Here is a 21,203-nt window from a genome sequence, read left to right as displayed (position 1 = left end):
ACATCAGTGCATTGGATGAGGAATTTAAAAGCAGATGGTACTGTGTTTGTTAGAAGAGTCTACAAAGAAATTTCAGTACAGTCGGAAAATACAGTTAACAGGAGCCACAGTGTAATGAAGGTGGCTTTACTGAATATATTTACATAAAACACACACATAATTGGGATAAATTGGCAAAAGTCTCAGTTTGAAAGCCTGATTTTCTTTTCATTTCTTTTTGGGCAAGTTCTCTACCTGTTTTAAGTATTAAACTGAACTGAACTCCATCTGAACAGGACTCAGAAGACCCTAACCGTTCTGACCAACAGCAGTGTCATCCTCAGCCTTTATGCGTCACTGGATGCTGATCTGGATGGGTGTGTGGTTAGCACACCGGTCTCCCAGCTGTTGTCAGCTTTCGTGGCTAGAGTTGTTACTTCTCAGCCAAGTAGCTCCTAAATTTGCCTCACAAGGGTTGAGTGTACCCCGCTTGTCGAAAGTGCTCAGCAGACTGGATGGTGACCCATCCAAGTGCTAGCCAAGCCTGACAGTGCTTAACTTCAGTGATCTGACGGGAAATGGTGCTACTACTGTGGCAAGGCTGTTGGCGTTTTCAGCATTGTCATTCTTATTTCATATTCTACAGGCATTTAGTGTACTTCTATTTCACATTCATGCTAGATGCACTGCAATCTTCTTTTGTAAATCTGGCACTTCACATCAAGAATATTTTCTGTATTTTGTTTTGTTTCTGGGATCTGATTCTATAATAGAATCCTGGCATGTGTGTTGTGTATTTGCCTGTAATTAGAGGTTATTTTTTAGTTCAAAATATATGTATCAGAACAAGAAATGAACAAGTATGTTAGAAATAATATTGTAAACTACCCCTTACAAATCAAATTTGGTTCAGAAATTTTATTTGTGTGTGTTAAAATGTACACAAAGTACAGTATATAACTTCGGGATGAAAATCTGCATTGTTTTGTTGGGGTTGGCAACAGGAATAAATTTGGGCTTCAGGGCTGCAATTAGCATCTGTCTACTTTCCAAAACAGTAGACTTGGGCATTTCAGCGTTGAAACATTTTGACACTTTTTTTGCTCCCATTTACATGGCACATGTAATAATGTAATGATGATAAGTAATAATAATGAAATGTGTTTTAAAATTGTACCTTGTCACGCGTGAATGATTTCTTGGTCCTTCTCATAATACTGTCATAACACATTTTCAGGCTTTTCAAGTCACAATTTTTTTGTACGCCGCTCCCCACCCGCAGCCCGCTCTTCCTCCCTAGAGGCTCTTAACTCCTTTGCGAGTACATGCGTGGCAAGCATGGGGCTCAAAGACATTGCAGTACTTCTTTCTTTCCTGTCATTTAAAGTTCATCTCTGATTACAGGGCTACTACCAATGATATTTATTTTCGCAGTTCTAAATTTTCCAAAGTATTACATGTACAAATATGATTCATGCCTGAATAGAACTGTAAACTACCAGTGTTTGCATTATTCCCACCAGTTGGCGTTAAGAGTGCAGTGCATAGATAAAATGGCAACAAAGCAAGAAAACAGCTTTTGTGTGATTGAATATGCGAGACGTTTATCTGTTGCAACAGTGCAATGTGTATTTAGAAGGAATTATGGAAAAGAGCGGTCTTGTGAACATCGCACTATGCATTGGTATCGACAGTTTAGGGACATTAGTTGTACCTGTAAACAAAAAGGACTTGTCTACCAAGAATGTTAGATGCAACTGTGAAGAGTGTAAGAGCAAGTTTCATATGCAGTCAAAAAGAGAGAGTGAGAGAGAAACGAAAATCAGGGGTTCATGCAAGCTACGGGCTTGGAATAGTACAGCAAAGACCTTGCGACAGCAGTTACACATCATATGGTACTATCTACAGCTCGTACAGCAATTAAAACCGAAAAATTATGGCTGGTGCCTTCAATTTTGCCTCACAGTGCAGGAAGCACTTGAGGATGAACAGTTCACCTCCAAGCTGGTATTCAGTTACAAAGCAACCTTCTATATCTGAAAAGGTTAATCGCCACATTGTAAGTGTGAGGCACTGTAAATCTTCGTGAAATTCTAGTGCATGAATGAGATATGCCGAAAGTTAATGTTTTCTGTGCATAGTCAGGGAACAATTCTGCATGGGCTATTTTTCTTCTGTAAATGACAAATTTCCACATTACTGAGTTGGGTGTAGTGGTGAAGATGATGAGTGCTCTTGCTCAATAGTCCCTTGGGGAGAGTCCCCAACCAGAGTAGGCGATATCATAGTGGATACCTTGCACAGCAAAAAGAAACAATGAGGTTCTGGCAAACTCTTCAAATGGACCTGAATCCTTCAGTGCAAATCATTATAACCCCAAGAACATTTTCTGCTTGACTGTGTCATGGGAGGAAATAAAATCAAACCAACTGCACAGGTGTGTCCCTCTCAGTCCCTGGTTTGTGCCCAAACTGATGGGAGGGTACTCTGTATCTACTAAGCTTTCGTTTTAGTTAATGTTAAAAATGTATTTGGTTAGATCTGTCCCCTCAGTAAACTACGAAGTGGTTTTGTTTTAATTAAAACATCAGCCCTACCCAATCCCAAGCATTACTGTCTTGTGAGATACTTTGTGATGTACCTGGTGCTGTAACACTCCACAAGATTGTGAACATTTCACAGGTTCAATTTTTGATCGTGACTTACTACAGCAAATAGGTGAGGGATTACACAAAAACATGGAGAAAGGAGAGGTCCACTTTGTACACTGTGTATGTCAAGGCTTGCCAGACAATAGGGTTGGCAATGGAACTTAAATCTTCAGTTTTGAGGGGAATTCATTTCATGGTAATGTTAAAATCTTGGTCTACTGTTGTTATTTCCTACCCTCCTATGTGTTTTAAATGCCAACAGTTTGGTCACATCTTCCCTTTGTACAGACAACCCAGTTTGTGGAGACTGTGGTCACCCACTTCATGAAAACACACCATATGAGGAACTACCATGGTGTGTTAACTGTGGAGCCAGTCATGCTTTCCAATTTCCGAAGTGTACTACCCCCTCGCCACCTTTCTTTGGGGGGTGGGGGTGGTTGGTGGGAGGCAGTCCTCAGTCTTCTGAATGGTTGTGGCCCACCATTAATTTCTCACTTGTGTCAGACTGTTCATCTAAGAATAACACTTGCATCCTACAGCCTCAAGTTATTTTTGAGATTTATTCTAGTCTCAGTATTCCCTACAGTTTTCGCTCTTTTCGGCATCATATAGTACCATGGAAGCTATTCTCTGATGTCTTAATACCCTGAAGCACCAAAGAAACTGGTGTAGGCATGTGTATTGAAATACAGAGATGTGTAAACAGACAGAATATGGTGCTGGGGTTGGCAACACATATATAAGACAAAAAGTAACAAGTTTATGTGACCACCTCTGTAGCAAGCACAGAAATACTTGTTTTGTAAATAAAACCGCCTTTTCTCGCTGCAACTTAACTTATTTTTCCCAGACGCGTTTCGCCTTTTCCTAGCTCTAAGGCCTCATCAGTGGATCGATAATGATACAGTTTCGTTATTTTTGATTATCAAACAGTTCACACTGTGAATTTTTATGTAAATAAGTAATTGCTTACAGTTTGCTGTGATCTGTTTCCTTTCCTCTGGTCTTGAGGTTACACTACCACTTTATTACCAATACATGAGCACAGTTTTGTATTCCGAATTTTTTCCCACAGTTCCCCAGGTTTCTCATCCTTTTTTTGTGGTGTACTATTATTATTTTGCCATTTGATTTAGCTACTTATTCAAACACTGTGATTTTAACAACATAAATATTGTAATTTCATTATGTGTTTCCTTCACTTTGGTTTGTTTACCTACATGTTGCCACCATAACAAAGTATATGTTCAAGACCAGCTTCTATTCATGATGTTTTGATGTTTGTATTTTGTGTGTGTGTGTGTGTGTGTGTGTGTGTGTGTGTGTGTGTGTGTGTGTGAGAGAGAGAGAGAGAGAGAGAGAGAGAGAGAGGGGGGGGGGGGGGGAGGAAGAGCTGAAGAGTGTGTGCGTGGGGAAGGGGTTTGAGTGCAGTGTGTCAAATATGAATATACTAGCTGTTAATGACTGACTGAATGCTTTGGTGACGGCTGATTTGACCTTTCGTTTCAATGCTCTGTGGAGGAGTTCGTGGAGTGAGTGTAAAGGTGTTGGGTGATATTATTATATTAATCCTCTTCAGGAGCATCATTCTATTATTTTATCTATTAGTGTAAACAATGAATTGTTTGGCATGTGTACTTGATCATTGAACAGGGTTTTCCTTTCTGCTTTGGTTTTCTGTATGTGGTAATTTTCTTGCAGGGTTAGATGGTATGGTGTTGATTCTAATTATTTTCATGTATTTTTCTCTAATGGTTGGCTTGTGGTACTGTTCTGTTATATGTTCTGCAAATGTGGAGTGGTTTCCCACATTTCCAGGCTCTCATGTGTATCTGACTTCAAAAGTTATACATGTTTGTCCTGTGTATCAGCCTTCGTAAGTGTTACACTGTGGTTGATATATACCTGCTTTCTGCTGTATGTCTGTTTTTTGTCGCTCTACGTCTGTTTTTTGTCACTTTTGGGGTGTATTTTCGTATAGAATTATCTGCTGTGTATGCTATATTTCTTGTAAATAAAATTCATTATCTTTTGGAAATGTTGGTGATTTTATGTGTGAGTTTGTGTTTTGTATGTCATTGTCTACCATCTTGTGTTTTCTTTCATATTTTGCTGATTCTTCTGCATAGTTGCTGTGGAACAGCAAGTTTGTGTTTGGTTCTGTTGTGGTGTTGTCTGTGGTTTGTTGCTTTCTGCTTTTATTTTACTTTCAGTTTTGTTCTTTAGCTTTGTGAGAATGTTACTATTGTAACCATTGTTTTGTGCTATCTGCATCATTGTGTCTAGTTCCTTTTGATAGTTTTCTTAGGTGAGTGGCACTGTGTTGAGTCTATGGAGCATGTGTCGAAGTGCTGCTTGCTGTTGTGAGTATGGGTGGGTCGAAGATTTGGAAATGATAATGTCCGTTGCTGCGAGAATATAGTACATTTTAAACATATGCTTATTATTATTAATTTTTATTGTTGTTGTTATATCCGGAGAGTTAATTTGATTATTCTGTTCTCTTTCAACTGTAAATTTTACATTTTTATGTACCTTGTTGATGCCAGCATGTAGTTTTTCAGTCTTTGTTTGTGGTTTGTCTATTAAGCAAAGGATGTAATCCATATACCTGAACCAATATAATTTATTGTACTCTTTTGCTACTATTTTTGTGAAAATGACTTGTTCAGTGTGGTTTACAAAAATATTTGCTAAGCTCCTGAAACGGGGGACCACATTGGTAATTCATCTTCTTGTAAATAAAATTCATTATTGAATTGGAAGTAATTTTGTTTTGTTATGAGCTTTATTTGTGAGAGTATTTCTTTAATCAGTTCATTCAGGAGTTGACTGCAAGTTTTCAGGTTCTTATCTATGATCTCTATTGTACGTCTTTTATGTTGGAATAAATGTTTTCTATATTAAATGAGAGGATTGTTGCTGTGTCTGGGATTTTTATATCTTTTATTTGTTGTATGAGCTGTGTAGTGTTTTTAATGGTCTGTCTTCCTGTACTTTGAATTTTTCATACAGCGGTTTTAATATGTATCCCGCAAGCTTGTAAGTGGGGATTTCCTGAAATCCAGTATTCGGTTTGTGGGTCTTTGGTTGGTTTCAGAGGACAGGTGCAGTGGGATTAATCTGTGTCGACTTCCTTTTCTTCGTGTTATCCAGTACAATGTCTATATTTTTCAGTGTGTGTTTTACTTTTGTCTGGAATCTGTTTATCGGGTCTGATTTTATTTTTGTAATGTTATTTTGTGAGATGAATGTTTGTGTTTTTTTCAATATATATATTTTTTTGTCTGTCAGTACAACTGTGTTCCCTTTGTCTGCTTTTGGAATGATAACATTTCCATTTTGAAGTTTCCTCCAAAGTTTTCGGAGTGTTGTAGATTCTGTGTTTTTGTAGTTTTTGTGTTTTTATACTGTTTATTATATTACGGGTTGTTTTTTATTCCAGTGTTGACATGGGTGTTTTTATTCCTATCTTCCCTAGTCAAAACACTTTCTGCTTCTATAACTAGATTTTCTATGCAACATTCATCTATTTCTGAATTTACATTGTATTTTAATCCTTTCTCCAACAGCTGTCTTTCTTTACTGTTCAGTTGCACGTCTGTAAGGTTCACTAATCTTGGGTTGAATTTTTGTGTTTGTTTTTCTTGGTTGCTTGTAAACGTATGGTGTTGTGACTGGAGTTTTTTTGAGTTGATTGATCTTTTTTCTATGAACTGCTTTAATTCTTTGTACAGCAGTTTTTGTATGCTTTTTGACCTTGTTGACCAGATGAGAGAAAACTGTCATATTATTAATGGTGTATGCAAGTTTTAAATGTGTCTTATGTAACTCATAATTTAGTGCTTGTTTTTTAGAGTATAGGGGTCTGATCTCGTATTTTAACCGCATTTTCTGAGCAGCATAGAATGCTTTTTGGATACTGGGTGAACTGTTTTTGATTTATTTAGGGACAAGATCGTTACATTTGCATATGTTTAATTTTATGTGTTGTATGGTTTTATGAATGAATGTTCAGATAAAGTCTTCTGAATTTCTGGTATAGACCACATGGAAATGCCTGGCGTGGCGCGAATAACAAGTTTGTTTGTGTGGTCATCCTCTGCAGCAAGCACAGAAATACTTGTTTTGTAAATAAAACCACCTTCTCAAGCTGCAACCTAATTTACTTTTCCCAGACGCGTTTTGCCTTTTCCTTGCTCTAACGCATTACCAGTGGGATCTATAACGGTACAGTTTTGTTTTAATATGTCATAATGTCACTCAACATGTGGTGGTTCACCCTAATTTATTTCTTCGTTTGTTGTCCTCGGTGTTGACATACTGTGTTGTGATGGTGAAAAATTGGGCGTGGAAGTACAACACTGACTACTTTAAATAATGTAGCCGACAGATGCAGAGTTGCGTTCCACAGTAGTTTACTTTCACTGTTCACAGCCCCGCAATACTACACAGTTATATATGGCCAGTACAATATTGTTTTAACTTTCCATAAGTCTCATTAATAGTTTGCAGACAAACCTCCACATACTGCTACAATAGTTTACTATTGAACATCTATGAGCAGTAAAAACCTAACCACAAAGTTCACAGTTCTTGAAGAACAGAAAGGTATGTACGGAACACGCAATGCCATTGTTTTAACACGTGGCCTAATTGTGTTACACTGATTTCACAGTTAATTTGATACATTGTTGTTGTTCTAACCAACACAGGTTCTTGTCTGAAACTCGGCCATGGACTGACTGTCTCGTGACCAAGAACCAGGCCCTTATATATCTTTACAATAATAGGTACTGAAATTACACATTGTTTGATGTTTAATTTACGTTTAAAACTTAACTCGTTAAATCAACTGAATACATCGAAAAATTCGTTCTTTTTAACAGTTTCTTCTACTACAAGGGTTAGGCCGAATTATTTGTTTAAATGATGAAATTAACGGATATCATTACGTAAACAATACTTTTGACAAAACTGTTAATTATTTTGTAGTTAATTGAGGGTTGTCTTTGCTAACATGTTTTCGGATAGAGCCAAATAGATTCTTTTAAGAACACTATTAGTTGTGCTTCCAAATGTTTATAATTAGTACAGAATTTGTATTAGTATAAAAGTCAACAGTAGACTTTAAGTCCCCCCCCATGAACCATGGACCTTGCCGTTGGTGGGGAGGCTTGCGTGCCTCAGCGATACAGATAGCCGTACCGTAGGTGCAACCACAACGGAGGGGTATCTGTTGAGAGGCCAGACAAACGTGTGGTTCCTGAAGAGGGGCAGCAGCCTTTTCAGTAGTTGCAAGGGCAACAGTCTGGATGATTGACTGATCTGGCCTTGTAACAATAACCAAAACGGCCTTGCTGTGCTGGTACTGCGAACGGCTGAAAGCAAGGGGAAACTACAGCCGTAATTTTTCCCGAGGGCATGCAGCTTTACTGTATGATTACATGATGATGGCGTCCTCTTGGGTAAAATATTCCGGAGGTAAAATAGTCCCCCATTCGGATCTCCGGGCGGGGACTACTCAAGAGGATGTCGTTATCAGGAGAAAGAAAACTGGCGTTCTACGGATCGGAGCGTGGAATGTCAGATCCCTTAATCGGGCAGGTAGGTTAGAAAATTTAAAAAGGGAAATGGATAGGTTGAAGTTAGATATAATGGGAATTAGTGAAGTTCGGTGGCAGGAGGAACAAGACTTCTGGTCAGGTGACTACAGGGTTATAAACACAAAATCAAATAGGGGTAATGCAGGAGTAGGTTTAATAATGAATAGGAAAATAGGAATGCGGGTAAGCTACTACAAACAGCATAGTGAACGCATTATTGTGGCCAAGATAGATATGAAGCCCACGCCTACTACAGTAGTACAAGTTTATATGCCAACTAGCTCTGCAGATGACAAAGAAATTGAAGAAATGTATGATGAAATAAAAGAAATTATTCAGGTAGTGAAGGGAGACGAAAATTTAATAGTCATGGGTGACTGGAATTCGAGTGTAGGAAAAGGGAGAGAAGGAAACATAGTAGGTGAATATGGATTGGGGGACAGAAATGAAAGAGGAAGCCGCCTGGTCGAATTTTGCACAGAGCACAACATAATCATAACTAACACTTGGTTTAAGAATCATGAAAGAAGGTTGTATACATGGAAGAACCCTGGAGATACTAAAAGGTATCAGATAGATTATATAATGGTAAGACAGAGATTTAGGAACCAGGTTTTAAATTGTAAGACATTTCCAGGGGCAGATGTGGACTCTGACCACAATCTATTGGTTATGACCTGTAGATTAAAACTGAAGAAACTGCAAAAAGGTGGGAATTTAAGGAGATGGGACCTGGATAAACTAAAAGAACCAGAGGTTGTACAGAGATTCAGGGAGAGCATAAGGGAGCAATTGACAGGAATGGGGGAAATAAATACAGTAGAAGAAGAATGGGTAGCTTTGAGGGATGAAGTAGTGAAGGCAGCAGAGGATCAAGTAGGTAAAAAGACGAGGGCTAGTAGAAATCCTTGGGTAACAGAAGAAATATTGAATTTAATTGATGAAAGGAGAAAATATAAAAATGCAGTAAGTGAAACAGGCAAAAAGGAATACAAACGTCTCAAAAATGAGATCGACAGGAAGTGCAAAATGGCTAAGCAGGGGTGGCTAGAGGACAAATGTAAGGATGTAGAGGCCTATCTCACTAGGGGTAAGATAGATACTGCCTACAGGAAAATTAAAGAGACCTTTGGAGATAAGAGAACGACTTGTATGAATATCAAGAGCTCAGATGGAAACCCAGTTCTAAGCAAAGAAGGGAAAGCAGAAAGGTGGAAGGAGTATATAGAGGGTCTATACAAGAGCGATGTACTTGAGGACAATATTATGGAAATGGAAGAGGATGTAGATGAAGATGAAATGGGAGATACGATACTGCGTGAAGAGTTTGACAGAGCACTGAAAGACCTGAGTCGAAACAAGGCCCCAGGAGTAGACAATATTCCATTGGAACTACTGACGGCCATGGGAGAGCCAGTCCTGACAAAACTCTTCCATCTGGTGAGCATGATGTATGAAACAGGCGAAATACCCTCAGACTTCAAGAAGAATATAATAATTCCAATCCCAAAGAAAGCAGGTGTTGACAGATGTGAAAATTACCGAACTATCAGCTTAATAAGTCACAGCTGCAAAATACTAACACGAATTCTTTACAGACGAATGGAAAAACTAGTAGAAGCCAACCTCGGGGAAGATCAGTTTGGATTCCGTAGAAACACTGGAACACGTGAGGCAATACTGACCTTACGACTTATCTTAGAAGAAAGATTAAGGAAAGGCAAACCTACGTTTCTAGCATTTGTGGACTTAGAGAAAGCTTTTGACAATGTTGACTGGAATACTCTCTTTCAAATTCTAAAGGTGGCAGGGGTAAAATACAGGGAGCGAAAGGCTATTTACAATTTGTACAGAAACCAGATGGCAGTTATAAGAGTCGAGGGACATGAAAGGGAAGCAGTGGTTAGGAAGGGAGTAAGACAGGGTTGTAGCCTCTCCCCGATGTTGTTCAATCTGTATATTGAGCAAGCAGTAAAGGAAACAAAAGAAAAATTCGGAGTAGGTATTAAAATTCATGGAGAAGAAATAAAAACTTTGAGGTTCGCCGATGACATTGTAATTCTGTCAGAGACAGCAAAGGACTTGGAAGAGCAGTTGAATGGAATGGACAGTGTCTTGAAAGGAGGATATAAGATGAACATCAACAAAAGCAAAACAAGGATAATGGAATGTAGTCTAATTAAGTCGGGGGATGCTGAGGGAATTAGATTAGGAAATGAGGCACTTAAAGTAGTAAAGGAGTTTTGCTATTTGGGGAGCAAAATAACTGATGATGGTCGAAGTAGAGAGGATATAAAATGTAGGCTGGCAATGGCAAGGAAAGCGTTTCTGAAGAAGAGAAATTTGTTAACATCCAGTATTGATTTAAGTGTCAGGAAGTCATTTCTGAAAGTATTTGTATGGAGTGTAGCCATGTATGGAAGTGAAACATGGACGATAACTAGTTTGGACAAGAAGAGAATAGAAGCTTTCGAAATGTGGTGCTACAGAAGAATGCTGAAGATTAGATGGGTAGATCACATAACTAATGAGGAAGTATTGAATAGGATTGGGGAGAAGAGAAGTTTGTGGCACAACCTGACCAGAAGAAGGGATCGGTTGGTAGGACATGTTCTGAGGCATCAAGGGATCACCAATTTAGTATTGGAGGGCAGCGTGGAGGGTAAAAATCGTAGAGGGAGACCAAGAGATGAATACACTAAGCAGATTCAGAAGGATGTAGGTTGCAGTAGGTACTGGGAGATGAAAAAGCTTGCACAGGATAGAGTAGCATGGAGAGCTGCATCAAACCAGTCTCAGGACTGAAGACCACAACAAACAAACAACAACAGACTTTAAGTTACGAACAGTTACTGATTTCACCCTATAACAGAAGATACTAACTAGGAATAGTCGATATAAATTAGAAAATCAGTCACATACATAAACATTTGTATAGAAACCAAATGGGAGTTATAAGAGTTGAGGGGCTTGAAAGGGAAGCAGTGGTTGGGAAGGGAGTGAGACAGGGTTGTAGCCACTGCCCGATGTTATTCAATCTGTATATTGAGCAAGCAGTGAAGGAAACAAAACAAAGATTCAGAGTAGGTATTAAAATCCATGGAGAAGAAATAAAAACTTTGAGGTTCACCGATGACATTGTAATTCTGTCAGAGACAGCAAAGTACTTGGAAGATCAGTTGAATGGAATGGATAGTGTCTTGAAAGGAGGATATAAGATGAACATCAACAAAAGCAAAACGAGGATAATGGAATGTAGTTGAATTAAGTCGGATGATGCTGAGGGAATTAGATTAGGAAATGAGACACTTAAAGTAGTGAGGGAGTTTTGCTATTTGGGGTGCTATTTGGGGAGCAAAATAACTGATGGTGATATGGAAGCTGCATCAAACCAGTCTCAGGACTGAAGACAACAACAACAACAACAACATAAAACTAAGCACAAAATTAGATCTGGCATTATATTCTTTAAACCCGAGGGCCAACCTTTCTCTTTTATGAAAATACGGATTATACTCACATGTGTTAATGGTAATTAGTCAGACACGAAAAAATGAATTTTAAGGAGGCAGATGGCACAACAAGAGGGGAAGTAAAAAAGTCCCAGCTTGCTTTGCCACAAACATCTTTACACTCACTTATCCATGAACCCCTCCACAGAGCATTGGAACGAAGGGTCAAATCAGCCGTCACCAAAGCTTTCAGTCAGTCATTAACAGCTAGTGCATTCATATATGACACACTGCACTCAAACCCCTTGCCCACGCACACACTCATCAGCTCTCTCTCTCTCTCTCTCTCTCTCTCTCTCTCTCTCTCTCTCTCTCTCTCACACACACACACACACACACACACACACACACACACACACACACACACACACACACACAAAAACACGTGCGCGCGCGATAGCGATACAAACATCATGAATAGAAGTTGGTTTTGAACATATACTTCGTTAGGTTGGCAAGATGTAGGTAAACAAACCAAAGAGGATGTAACGTCTAATGAAGTTACAATATTTATGTTGTTAAAAGCACAGTGTCCGAAGAAATAGCTATATCGAGTGGCAAAAGAATAATAGGCCACCACAAAAAAGGAGGAGAAACATGGTGAACAGTGTGAATAAGTTTGGAATACAAAATTGTGCTTATGTGTCGGTAATAAAGTGGTAGTGTGACCTCCAGGCTAGATGAGAGGAAATGCAGATCACAGCAAACCATAAGTAATTACTTATTTACATAAAAAGTTGTGATGTGAACTGTTTGATAGTCTAAAAATAACATAACTGTATCGTTGCAGATCCCACTGATGATACCTTAGAGCAAGAAAAAGGCGAAATACATTCCTCTTCGGTCTTGAGTCTCATGTTTCCACTCTCCCTTTTTTATCCACCTTGGGGTTTGACCTCCCTTTCTAAATTGCTTATGTAGTGTGAACTATTAGGGAAAGAAATCCCCTCGTAGCATCCCTGGCATGGGTTTCTCTGCCCCCAACCCTCTATTCCCTCCCAACTTGGGTCACCAGCAAGTGAAGCCAGTATTGATCTGGCCGAGTACCCTGACAACAGAGGCAACACACTTCTGGTACCTAAGCTGTCATCACCTCATGTATGCCTGGGAGTGGTTGGTCGCCTTTTTGGTGCATCAGAACTCTCGGCAAAACCGCCTTGCCTGGCAGCCCTTGCCTCGGCTGGGTAGTGCCCACGAGATGAGCCCCTGATCAGAGTGAGTGGTAGCCACTCTTCAGCAGTCGTTTTGTCAGACAGGAACAATGGTCCCTCTGCTCCTACTTTTACATTTTCAGATTCTTCCCAGCTTGTGGTGAAACCAAAGGGTTTCACCACAAGGGTTCCAGGACAGACTGTCCTGTGGATCTCCTCTATCAGTCCTATCTGGTATGGATCTCATACTGACAAGCAGTATTATTGTATTGGCCAAACAAGTGTTTTGTAAGCTAGTTTCTTTGGTGATGAATTAAATTTCTTTGGATTTTTCCAGTGAAACTGTCTGGCATCTGCCATACTCATGATTAATTTTATGTGGTTACTCAACTTCAAATTGCTTAATACTCATGCTCTTAGGTATTTTATGGAAGTACCTGTTTCCAGTGATTTTACTTTCATTTTGTAATCGTACGATCCTCAGCAGTCTTTCCTGCATTTCACTAAAATTTTCTGCTGTTGCAACTTCTCTTTGTACAACACCAGCAGTATACCAAATACCTGTTAGCTCTTTTAACACTGTCCTCTTCTCACTCGGTACATGGCTATGAATTGGCACATTTCTGGGTTGCTCTCAAATCATATATCATTAATAAAATTGTGGTATTCAGTAACAATTTTTAAAAATATTGAAGAGTAGAATTTGCAGCCATGAATTCCTGCAAAATTATTTGTAGAAGTCTATACATATTCATAAAAGGAATTGTTAAGGCTCTAGCTGTTATACATCCTATTGTGTGGTAAGTAACAGATTTCTCATTTTGATTAAGATCACCAAACATCCCTCTCACAGTTTCCAGTGTTCAGTGTTTTTTAGTTATCTTCCTCCTTTTATTTTAATGGTCCAGTTAACGTATGGACATTTCTTTGATGTAAGTTGTGTTTACTTTTGAACTAATATTAATGTGCCAAGAACATCTAGTACATAGAATGTAGCCGAGACATTAATACTATAGCATTTGTCACCAGTTCCAGTCAAAATTAGTGGAAAGGATTTGTGTCTTGTCCTAGTCTGAAGCAATGCAGGCATTTGTTTGAAAGCTGTAGATGTTATGATTGTGTGCTAATAATGTTTGTTTTATGTTTTTCAGTCACGCAAAAGAAAAGCAGCTCTAGCTGAACTAGAAAGTGAACGTGAGAATTCTATAGATGCTTTAACAGGCAAAAGAATGAAGAATGACCCTAAAAAAGATATTTGGATGCAGTGTGACAAGTGCAAATATACCACAAACTTAAATTCTTTTATGATAAATCACATTCGACAACATGTGAAGAAGAAGCAGCCAGACCTTTGTGAGTTCTGTGGCGGTGAAATCAAAGCAGGGTCGTGTTCAAATAATTGTTCTCTCAAGAAAAGGACGGAAATGCCACAAAGCAGCACTTCTGGTACATCAGTTGTTGTACAGAATTCTAGGCCTGTATCAGCAAGTAGCAGCAACTTTTCCAGACAGGCAACAAAGCCATTTTCTGACAATATGAATCGTCCATCAGATTCAGATGCAGAAACAGTTCAAATGATAGCTGCTGAAATAAATGAATATATAACTGCTAGAAGTGCTGCTGCTGCAGCAGCAGCAGAAGCAGTTGTCACTTCTGCTGCCTCTGGTACACCCCAGCTGTCAGCCCATAAACTGGATTCTGTACAGCAAACATTGCAAGATATTCCTCATGCGCCAGATGGTTCATCACAGATCTCTGTTGGTAATGTCTCAGAGATGCAAAGAATTGAGACAACTCTCAACACTGTGGCAATGAATGGTGGTGATAGTTTACGAATGGACACTGCAAGTTTAACACAGAATCATGGAATTTCTGTGCCTGGGGAACATATGCAAAATGGAAATGGTGGAAATGCAGCTCCAACAGCCATATGTGTTATGAACATGTCCGAACAAAATTCTGCCGTTGAACAGACATTGCTAGTGCAGAATATGAATGACGATAATAATGCTGTATATGTGCAGGTAGTGGAAGTGGGGAAGAGTGATGAAGTGCATGACACATCAAATATGCCAAAGCAGGTTCTGACTGTTGCAGATGACGGGACAGTGGAGATGGTGGAAGTCATGTGGAATGAAATGGTTTCTTCACACGTTTCTTCAGGCCAAGATGTTCAGTTCTAGGTGGAATGAGTTGAGTTGATGTCAGACACATTTTATCAATTGTTGATAGCTTATTGGCCATTGTGTTCATTAGTGTCCCAATATAAAAAAAAGTTACTTGATCAGTTCTTGTTTTAATTTAGTAATGTTATTGATTGAAATGTTTTGTTTATTTATTATAAACAGAAGAAATGAAATGAAGTTATGTTCAAGGCGAGTGAAGCTGTGTGTGTGTGTGTGTGTGTGTGTGTGTGTGTGTGTGTGTGTGTGTGTGTGTACGTACGTATATGTATATATACAATTATATATTGGCAGCAACAGCGGGTATACAATTGTTTACCAAGTAAACTTCACATTCCTTTTGTGGATGTTCACCACTGTGGTTCCCTGTGTTTGTATTATTGATTGTTGTGGACACTTAAGACAAGTACAAGTGTTTGATTCTTGATGACAACTGCACAATTTTTGCTTGATATATTTCCAGAAAGAGCAGTGAGCCCAAAGCACTGTTGTGCAGTTAAGACTTCATCTTAATCTTGTCATTACAGGTTTGCTCTCATTGTGATATTGACTGTTTTCTTTAATAAATAAATTGATTATATTTTGTAAATATTCAGTGAATGTTACTGCAAAAAATGAATATATTAAAATACTATTTCAATTTGTCTTATAACTGACCATTTGAAAATAATATATTGCATATTTTTATGTTTTGATATTGTGTAATATATTCACCAGAATTCGGGAGACGTGACATTCAGCACTATGTCCCACAAACATATTTGAGAAGCTATGTTGAGCACACCCATCATATTATTTTTTGCTTCTGATCTATTATTGATGTTTGAGAAAGCACAGCGTCAGAATTGTTGGTTTCCACTCTGCATTAATCTGATGTTAGTAATTAATTGCACTTAATATGTTTAAACAGAAGAGAAGTTCCATATAATCTGTAGACTTGTGCTATAGATTTTCTCCTGTCATATTTACCAACATGCTGCGATTCTTTTTTTAAACATCAATTCCACTTTTTAATTCAAAACATATGTTGACTTATCTGTGAATGATACAAGTGATAAAATTCCCTGTGTTGAACATTTGATTGCCAGAAACCACCAGTCACTTTTTTATTACTGCGCAAAGGCTGTCATATATTTCTTCCCCAGGAACAAGAATCTGTGTGTTTCCACCTGAAAAAACAGTGGTTTTAGTTTCTTGGGAGAAGGGGGATAACATATCATTGGTCCAAATATAAGCTGCGCCCTTCATTTAGGAGTGAAGAAAGTGAAAAGCTCAATGGGGGTGGGGTGGAGGGGGGGGGGGGGGGGATGAACATAGTACATTACCCATTTACAAAAACCATTCACAATATGTCATTCTGAATCACATTTATTTAATGTTGTTGTGTAGACAAGCACCATTACCATTCATTTACGGGCAATAATGACTGAAGGGTATGGGGACATACTGATCATATGTTCCACCATCAGGTTGCCCTTCGTACTGCCTAATGGGCAGCAGTAAGAACAGGCTTAAAGCATAACTTGTGAGTGGTGATTACACTTTTTAACTTACGTAGAACATCACCAGCTTGTGAATAACTAAAAAAGGTAACCCCATGATAAGGCTCTGAAGGCCATGTGCTGTAGTTGTATGCAGTGTCGTTCTCTGAATATGGCAGGCCTGGCCAACATATGCACTCCTGGAGCAGGCTGGCAATCCATCAGTGCAGTTGAATCTGCTGAGCTCTGCCTTCCCCCACCATTGCACTATTGTGAGCAGTGTGAGTAAGACGGCTACATGCCGAAGGCTACACAGGCGGAATCTTAGGAAGACATTTTACAACACAGTGCAGCTGATATGAATATTGCGGTGCACTTTTACAAGCAGGTGTTTATCTCATGTCTAATTTAGCTGCCAAAGCAGTTATGTTTATTACTTGATATAAATAAATACATTATATAGCGCTAATACGGTGAGCAGAATTACAAAAAGCATTACATACAGGCATTTAACATTATGGTGTGATGTTTATGAACTTGTACTACACATTTTAATTTTAGAATTTGTAATAATTCTGGAACTATGATTTGTGATATAGTCAGACACGTGGAGTTACAGATATTGTAATCTGTTAAACCCAAACATTAGTGGGACTTTGTCTTTTTCGCAAGGAAGAAAGACAAAAAGAAAAAAGTTAACACACATTGTTGGACCAAACATTAAACTAACTTAAGCGGCTTGGTTGTGCAGTTGGGGATATTGCTCTTGTGTGCAACATTTTATAAAAGTCTTGTAAATTCCCGGATTGGGCAAACAGGTCATTGAGCTGAGTTTGTCTTTCACATCAAGTCGAAAGTAATGAGGTACATTAACAGTAAAAAGTGAAAATGATCTGACACACAAATCGAAATCCATCTTCAGTCATGCAGCTTCTTTGAGAACTTTGGATGAAATGTTTCAATTACTGAAATGTATTCAATCATGTCTGGTCCCCAAAAGACTGCCTTGAGTTATGGTAAATGTTTCAGGTCATGAAGTTGAGATGATTTTTCCTCAGGATTAATTTTTGTTTGATAGCATCAGTCTTCTCCGCCACATCTTCTTACCAAATGATTCTTCCCTTGCTTTGACACTTAGAGTATTCAAATAATTTGTGATGTCAACAGTAAAAGATATATCATGACTCTACATACAATTAACTAAGTTTTATTCCTTAACGGTCACTTTCCTTACTACAGCCTCCATTCACTGTCGTTTGTCAGAAAACAAGTGCATCATATCACCTTTGGGGTTGGTGTTACGACATTCTATCTCATAATAGTGCGATGGCATGTTAATCTCTTTGCTTGGCCTTTATAAACAATATGAAAAGTAAGGCAATTCCCTTTCGGCATTGAATGAGTGGCTTATTCCCCTTTTCTTTTTTGGTCAAGTGCATGGGCGCTGTAGTACTCCTAAAGGAGAACATAAATCTAATTTAATGCAAGTAGTACTGCTGGCGAACTGACTGGCGTTTGGCTCTACCCTTCCTTTTCCTGTCACTCCTTGCTCTTCAGCCACCAGCTGCTGCACTTGGAGCAGTAGGCAGTAGCACAGGCAGAGAGCTAACAGATCACTGTTCGGCGAGGCCTGGCATATGGTAATCATTGGATGTGGCATGGAGGAGTATTTGATCAATATACTGCTTTCCAAGCCATTGCTGATGACATGGGAACTGCTACTCATTCAAATAACTCCTCAATTGGACTGACAAGGGTGGTTGCACTATGTTTCAGTTCTCTATGCGAGATTCCTGGCAGTATTGGGAATCAAGCCTAGGTGCTCTGCATTGCTCTTAGATGCGCTGACAGCAGAGCTGTGGTGGCGACTCTGAAAGAACTAGGTTCACTAACCTGTTCCACTTGGTGTGAATGCACGATTTAGTGACGGGGGGAAAAATTACCTTGCTAATTTGTTTCCTCTATCTAATAATTAATTAAATAATAATTTACGGTAGTTTCTCTGTTAGAAATTTAAACAAAACTGTGGCACTCATTTACACCTTTAGCTATTCATTTTAGCTATTGCTACACAGTCACATTGATCTATTGGAATTAACGAACAATGATAATATTTGTGGTTACAATACCAAGTGTAAATAAGTGACATTTACTCTGCAGTGAAACTAAATTTGACTCAGAAAAGTGCTCATTTTGCCGAAGAAAAAATTTTTCGCTTACAAAAAGTTGTAACACGCTGTTCAAAGAGGGGATCTAGTTTTGAAAACACACTTAACAGTTTTGAGTTCTGGAATGTTACCTAGGTAGCCTGGCTGCTTTTCTCTTCCCCGCCTCCCTAATGTTCCAAAGCATAGTGAGTCTTTATAAAGTTTGTAGTATAGTAGTCACATTTACATGGTAGACATTTTAATTCAACGTGGTATGTACAAGAGCTGCTCAAAAAGTATCTGCCTTTTTTTACGAACAAGGGGATTGGAGTGTGTGCGTTGTATTGTGGAAAAAAATGAGTGGAACAACGTTATTGCATCAAATTTTGTATTAAACTACAGATAAAGGAGTGGTGCAACTGCTTCAAAGATCGCCACTCATCAGTGAAGAGTGAGGCAGTTTCAGGTAGGTTCTCATCAACCACAAGTGAGGTGGTTGTTGATCGTATAAGGACCCTGGTGATGCAGGATGGACAAATTATAACCAGAGAACTTGCAGATGGGGTTAAAATTAGTGGTGGATCTATTCATTCCATTTTAAAGGAACAGTTGCACCCCAAGAGGCTTTCAGCAAAATTTGTGCCACAGCTGCCGACAAGTGAGCAGAAGCAACTTTTCTCGGAGATCGCACAGGACAAGCTGGATACTGTGAACAATAATCCCAGCTTTTTAACACAGTTATCACCAGTGATGAGTCCTAGATTTATGGGTACACCCCAGAAGATACTGATGTCACTAAGAAGTACCATCAAGAGGTTCTGCATTGCTTTCTTGAAGAATTGAGTCACAAATGGCCAGACATGGGGGCAGCAGTCAGTTGGTACCTTCCTCATGACAATACACCCGCTCATCATTCTCGGTTAAGTCAGAAATTTTTGGCCAAACACAACATCGTTATGGTTTGCCAGTCTCCCTATTCCCCTGACCTAGCACTGAGTGATTTCCGGCTTTTCCTTGTACTGAAAAAGACTCTGAAAAGGACCAGATTTCAGAATAGAGAAGACTTTATGGAAAATTTGATGGAACAGATGTGCACCATACTAAAAAGAGGCTTTCCAGGGATGCTTTCAGCAGGAGCTGCAGTGAGAGAGAAATGTATAGAAGCTGAAGGGAACTGCTTTGAAGGTGGCTAGAGGCAAACAGTTGTATCTGAATAAAGAATGATTTTATAAATAAAAATCATATAAATTTTGAACAACCCTCATGGTACTTGAAGTAATGTATACTGCCATAAACTTTCCAGTTTTTAAAAAAGGAAAAATTGTTCAAGAGCACATTCACCAAGTTTTATAGAAACCAACAGGATTCTTTACATATATTATATCATAAATTATGTATTCCACATGGTAGAGGACATGGTTATGTTGGCAACAGGTGTAGAAATAACTTCAGGAGTGCCGTAGGGAAGTCTGTTGAGATCCTTGCTGTTTGTATTGTATACAGGGTGTTCCAGGAGAAATGGTGAATACTCAGGGACTTCATTCAGCATTCAAATGCAGCAAAAACATTCAAATGGGCATGTGGCCTATTCTGAATGGTTTCAGAAACACATGTAATTTACATTTATCTTTGGGCTAGTGGTGTGTCAGATGTGTGTTACCCACCCTGCCTCTGATGTTTTATTTTAGCCCAACATACCTCATTGCTTTCAGCTGTTTGCTCAAGATGTCTTCCTGTCATTAATTTAGTCCGTTCAGTGTGCAGTTGTCCATGCTGTGTTGTTAATGAATTAGTATGAGGTATTGAGAATGTATTAGTGTTAACGGTCTTTGTACATGTACTGTACTAATTAATACACAGATACGGTTTCTACGGTGGTAGTTCTCCTGCTAATATCGAAGACTAACACTGGCACTTTTTGACACTGTTGGCAGTTTCCAACATGTTGAATTCCTGATCATAGAGAGTTTACCAGCGTTTTCAGCACATTGTACTTGTGGTTGGGCAAGTAGCCTTCCCAAGAAGAACAGGTATGCTTCCAAGTTCCCACTTTACTCCTGAAAATGTAGTTCACAGTGTGTGCAGGAACAGCAACACATTGTTGAAATGGTGCAGCATTGTTCTACTACCAAAACACGGCAACTTTCTGTGGGTATCACTGTCCCACGAACACAAGTATAAACATCACATGTGGAAAACATGTACTCATGTCACATGATGTGCCCACAATCTAACAGTGGCTAAATAACAGACATCATTTGCTTCCATTAACACTTTTTACTGATGGTGCTATGTTTACATGGAATGAATCAACAACACATGTAATAATAATCGATTGTTGTAGGAAAATCTACATGTTACAGTGGAAACCAGTTTCCAAGTTAATTTTTTGATCAGCATTTGGATGTGGCATGATTGGTAACATATTGATAGGTTAGGTCATTTTATAAGAGCGAATGGAGACAGAATTACTGGCATTTTTTGGAAAAT

At 38.8% G+C, this 21,203-nt stretch overlaps 1 protein-coding gene across 6 annotated transcripts in view; it reads left to right on the top strand.

Annotated features, from left to right (window-relative positions):
* Positions 1-15,719, top strand: part of LOC124604780 — a 110,824-nt gene extending 95,105 nt beyond the window's left edge. For all 6 annotated transcript variants that reach the window (XM_047136511.1, XM_047136509.1, XM_047136508.1 and 3 more), the window contains one exon: positions 14,054-15,719. In XM_047136511.1, the coding sequence (XP_046992467.1) occupies positions 14,054-15,085 (1,032 nt within the window). In that variant the 3' untranslated portion in view covers positions 15,086-15,719. The remainder of the gene's footprint in view (positions 1-14,053) is intronic.
* The last annotated feature ends 5,484 nt before the right edge of the window (positions 15,720-21,203 follow it).

The sequence above is a fragment of the Schistocerca americana genome, chromosome 1, assembly GCF_021461395.2.
Source record: "Schistocerca americana isolate TAMUIC-IGC-003095 chromosome 1, iqSchAmer2.1, whole genome shotgun sequence".
NCBI lineage: Eukaryota > Metazoa > Arthropoda > Insecta > Orthoptera > Acrididae > Schistocerca > Schistocerca americana.
The sequence above is the reverse complement of the archived record's forward strand: the minus strand, read 5'-3'. Positions and strand labels throughout refer to the sequence as shown.